General features: G+C 47.4%; 2 protein-coding genes across 3 annotated transcripts in view; one reads left to right on the plus strand and one right to left on the minus strand.

Moving 5' to 3' along the window:
* Window positions 1-5,000, plus strand: part of LOC125960040 (cGMP-dependent 3',5'-cyclic phosphodiesterase-like) — a 427,252-nt gene that overhangs the window by 375,228 nt on the left and 47,024 nt on the right. The gene's annotated exons all lie outside the window — the stretch shown is intronic.
* On the minus strand, window positions 3,573-4,467 carry LOC125960123 (thyrostimulin alpha-2 subunit). The gene is made up of 2 exons (XM_049693326.1): window positions 4,164-4,467; window positions 3,573-4,098 (listed from the first exon to the last, which is right to left on the minus strand). Exons 1-2 carry the CDS (start codon window positions 4,255-4,257, stop codon window positions 3,827-3,829), a joined length of 366 nt encoding a protein of 121 aa, XP_049549283.1. The 5' UTR covers window positions 4,258-4,467; the 3' UTR covers window positions 3,573-3,826.

A 5,000-nucleotide genomic window follows, 5' to 3' on the forward strand; every position in this document is an offset into this window, starting at 1 on the left:
CTCGATGTCCTTGCTCGCTCTTTCTTTTGCCTACATAAATCAGGGTGGATAACATAATCAAGACTGATTTGCAGGGAGGTCACTTGCTTCCGTTCGATCCACTCGCAGATAAATCATTACCACGGGTGTGGGTCCTTGTGGCTGTCATCTCCATTCTATCGATCGCCACCGGTGGTGCGATCCCCTTGTAATCATAAGCACTTCTTCAAATGTAAACATATAAACACGATCAGGCGGATGAGAGATAAGGACGATAACAGGAGGCATTAAGAATCGCACATATACAGAAAAATAACTAGTAATCAATTATAAAACGCTGTAGAAGCGAATTAGTTCATCAGATTACTTAAAAAAATATTTTTTAACAAGAGGCAATATAAAAATGGGGAAATCAACTAAACATTTGTACCATAATTCAAAAAATAAATAATACATTTGAAAACACGATTAGTACTACACTTAGTAATTGGATAGTATAGCAACTCCGTCAACAAATAAACTTATAAATAATCTTAGAAACTTGTCATCACAAATCTATCAACGATTTACTTCCGCGAATCAAATAAAACATAATTGAAATGCGAGGCGGTTCTCAGCTGCAACTAAATGCACGATCCCCCAGGACAAGGACGAAACCAACAAATGTGCGGTATGTGGGGTCCCATGAGCCACAAAAAAAACTTCCAAAAATCATTTAAAAAAACCGAAACCTAACCTAAATACTGAAACTGCAAAAAGGGCAACGCAACGACGACGACGACAACGCATAAATTAACGGTGGAACCGCGGCACAGCTACACGAGGGCGGCCACATATTCCGGCACCATTTCAGTCCGCCTCGATAGATGGATGGGACGCATTAGGAGATGAGGGGAAGGAGCAAGGCATGGGGACGAGGCAGCGAAAATGGCCTAACTTTTTGACTTTTCAAATTAATTAATTTGTTGACTGCGCACACCGTAGATATGTGTGTGTGTGTGTGTCTGTGTGCGTAGCGCGTTGGCTTCCTGCGATGTTAGCAAAACCTAAAACATGAGAGGCAGTTCCTGGTGGGTGAACGGTAATCACAGCGCCATCGTTTCGAGAGGGCTTACGGTTTTGGATTATTTTCATGAGATTCTACTGCTAAATGATGCTGAAGAATTGCGTTAATTGGATTGCGTTGCGTAGCGTAGAGGATGCTGGCATGCTCTTGGCTGTTGTACAACCATCAAGCAATGATGTTATAGGAAGTGGTTGGCGAATGGTTAGAAGCCAAAATGTTATTATCACAAACTCAGCGAGCAAATGGTATATTTAAGACCCTCAGATCCTTAATATGCGTTTGTTAAATGGTCCAGAACAACATAACCGCCTCTAAACGATAAATCGATCCGAAAAAGCACACCAACACACTCCGAGAGATTAGTAAAAGCGGTCATAAGCGGTGTATCGTATCCAGAGCAGTGTTTCAGCTCTGTGTCACCATAAATCATCCACCATGCAACACTAAACACTCCCCCAAAAAAGACACACCTTGCGCCACCACCGAAATCACTGACGCGAAAAGGGGTCACTAAATGCCGGGTCATAGTCGATGTTGTAAATGGTACACTGGGCCACTTGAAACCCCTCGCGAGCCTTTCCCGGGGCTAGCAAAAAAGCAGTTCGGCAACCAGCGCCCGCGTAATCATAAATTATCATGCAACAACACCTTTTCTCGACAAATGGAATTTGTTCGGCAAATTAATGGATGTCCTACATGCGCACCGTGTGGACTACACATTTTGTGGAGCTATGCCTCCGCTTCCGTAGCCGGCCAGCACCCTCCACCCAAGCAGGATTTCAGCAGCACTGAAAGACAAAATCCGCGTCATTTTGGAACCCTCCCTTGGATGCGGTTGTGGCCATCTAGCCACAGACCAGTAAATAAGTGTCAATTCGTCCTCATCAGGCCATCAGGTTTGGTTGGCCGCACCCTTCACCTCACCTAGCCCATCCTCCGAAGGACACTCTAAACCGGAAATCCCCGTATTGTGCTCGCGGACAAGCCGGGACGCCGAGAGTCGGCAACACAATATGGTAAACGCGGCCAGGCCAGGCCGTACAATGGTCGATCCGATGAAAATTTATCTCAAACCCGTCCGCCTGCCTCATCCACAACGACACACATACACACACGCGTGCACGCGAAACCATGCACAATGATCCGACATCCGGCAAGGACGACGACGGACAACGACGGACTACGATAAGGGACGACGAGGACGGATACGGGATGCGTTCATAAATCAACTTTGCGGAGCTCACGATGGCATACCGTCAACATGTTTGTCATGAACTTTAGCTTTCCGGCTCGTTGCACCGCGCTTGCATCGGAATGTCCAGTGAGTTGAACCAAGCACAATAACGCAATTGCACCGTCGAGATGCATTTCCATCAAGTACGGTTTCGTAGGCAGCATCGTGACACCTCTGGCGTCGGTCGCGGCCAGTGTGCATGCGTGCGTTTGACTGCCTCGGCCCGGGGATGCACGATAAATTGGTTTTTCCATGTGGGCGACGGGCCGCTTTCCGATCCGATTCCTATCGCCGGATCCCGAGTGCAACGGGGACATCGGACAGCTGCAGCGATGCGATAAGGCAAACACACAAACCGCACCCACACTGCCACACGGCCCACCCGCAGTGGTTGAGTGACGATCCAAATACCTCACCTCCGTGAACTGTGGAACGCGTATCCGTGGCTGGACGATGATGCCAACGGTGGAAAGAGGATTTGTGGCGTTTTGGTTTATGATCGATGTCCTTATTGCCAACGCAAACCAGCACCACCACCTATTTGTCGGATCTTAGCCGCTGGCTTTACCGGTGTTTGGTTAATTTGAGGTTTCCTGATAATCCTCGATTGAGGCCGCGGATGATGACCTAGTGAATCACGCACGATGTCCCAATATGGTTGGAGGAGAGAGATGAATAATTCAAAATCAATCTAGAAATAGAACAGAGCTGAAAATAGACCATCGCAATGCCTAATCTTCAGGGTATCTTAAGGGATTATTGGATGGTACAGGCTGCGGGCCGGCGGTCGTCCAGGGATGCTTGGACATCCCTGGCGGGTGCGGAAGGCCTCAGAGCGATACTGAGGGAAGGAAGGGCTCTTTTAGGAGCCGGGGGAAGAATAAAAAAACCACAGTTATTTTGAAAAATCAAAAAACCGGTTTTTGGTGAGTTTTGTGGTGAATTTGAAAAATCAGAGCCCGACAACAGTCAGCGCCCTAAAGCTTCGTCATTCGAAATTCGAACATTATCTTCGAATTATTTGAAAATTTGAAACTGGAACGCCTTTCCCTAATCCCACGTGTATTTTAGGATAAGAAGCTCAAAATTAGCATAATCAAAATTGAAAGTGTTCTTATTTAATTCTTTTTATATTAGATCTTAGGATAACTTCTGCAATTGGAGTATTAAGGAGTGACGTGTATGCTTCATGTAGGTCCTTCAATATATAGAACAGTCGGTTCCATCATTCCTGCTCCTCTGTGGTTTCTCAGAAAGGATTGAAAAACAATCTAACTCCAATTGCAATCCTCTTGTAAGGTGTTTCAATTTATTTGGCGCATTTGATGCAGAGTATATGTATTGTTTGTACAAATGTTTAGTATTTGTTTCGGTAGATTACACGAACACGAACCATCCCATGGCTCCAAACAAAGTGGCTCAGAGGTAAATAAATTGATCGGCTAACAATCGGTGGTTGACCGTCCGTCTGCTACCTCCCTTTCCGCTCCAGACCGTTCCGGATGTCCTTGCGTCCTGCCCATCGCGCGTTGCACGCCAAGCGACGGTTAATCCTTTTTGCAGTGATAACAGGAGCAGTTGGTGGCGGACTTGAAGGTAAGATTGCGGATACCGTTGATGCACAGGACGCGGACATGCACGTCTTCACTCTCCATGATGTTACAGCACTGCCCAACGGAAGTGACGGGCTGCGGTGGCTTGTGGCCAAGGATGGCAAACGGTTCCGATGGGACAGCGAACGATTCACAAAAACCTCGGCAAGCGTTGGTGGTGATCGTAAACTCGACACAATCCGGAATGCTTATCTTTCGCGTATGTCCTACCGAGAGGAGGGATGGTTAAGGACACTCGAAGACCGATCGCCACTCTCACACGGTTACTCACCCACTTTATGGCAGCCCGGTTTCTGCCAGGACTCCCGGGCGGCCACCATCAGCAAGGCCCAGACCATCACTGCCAGCAAGCGAAGCCATAACATTTTCTCAACTTTCTGGCCCTCGCCGGACTCCGAAGCGATCGATTGAAACACCACCACTCCCTCCCTGTTAGTCACACTCTACTCGTCAGTCCCGGGAAACGAACGCTTTTAAAGTTCCCGATGCACTGCTGCCCTTAGCATCATCATCACAAACAGCACAGCGACATCGGCGACGGTGTTTGGCGTTGAGAAAGGTCTTGTAGAGTTGACTCACTGTCTGAACACTGATAACCCCTGGATCCGGGACGAATCATTTTATACATGATCCATCGTTCTCCAGCAACCGCTTCGGACATGCGCAATTGCAGCTGTCCCGTGGCCGGGATTTACTAAACGAGAAAAACGTTGGTTGGCCAGCTTTGCGTACTTGAAGATGGCCGAGTATTAGTAGCAAACCCATAGGCCACCTAAAAATAGACGATCAGCTAATGCTACCGAAGATGGGAGATGGAGACAGAGCGTCAAAGACGATGTTGACTGGCCGCCTCCGACTGGATTTCTCTTCGACCCGAAACCCGGAAGTTCCGTATTAAAATGTCTATTTTCCAAAAAATCGTACAGGGACCGTACAGCGTCCTAGGAACCGGACCGGATTCGCTGCCATTCATCAGCTGATCGGACATTAGTTATTGATTAAAGTAAGTTATTTGATTTCGGTCAACCAAACATCGAATCAATTCCCACTCAATCATATCCTCGAAAAACGGATTGTTGACCCGGCGAACCGAACTCCCAGCGGAGTA

The sequence above is a fragment of the Anopheles darlingi genome, chromosome 2 (genome assembly GCF_943734745.1).
Source record: "Anopheles darlingi chromosome 2, idAnoDarlMG_H_01, whole genome shotgun sequence".
Classification (NCBI taxonomy): Eukaryota; Metazoa; Arthropoda; class Insecta; order Diptera; family Culicidae; genus Anopheles; species Anopheles darlingi.

Coding starts and splice junctions, on each gene's coding strand:
- LOC125960123 (XM_049693326.1), bottom strand. CDS start 4,257: ATGTTATGGCTTCGCTTGCTGGCAGTGATGGTCTGGGCCTTGCTGATG. Junction 4,099..4,163: donor ACCGGGCTGCCATAAAGTGG/GTGAGTAACCGT, acceptor TCCTCTCGGTAG/GACATACGCGAAAGATAAGC.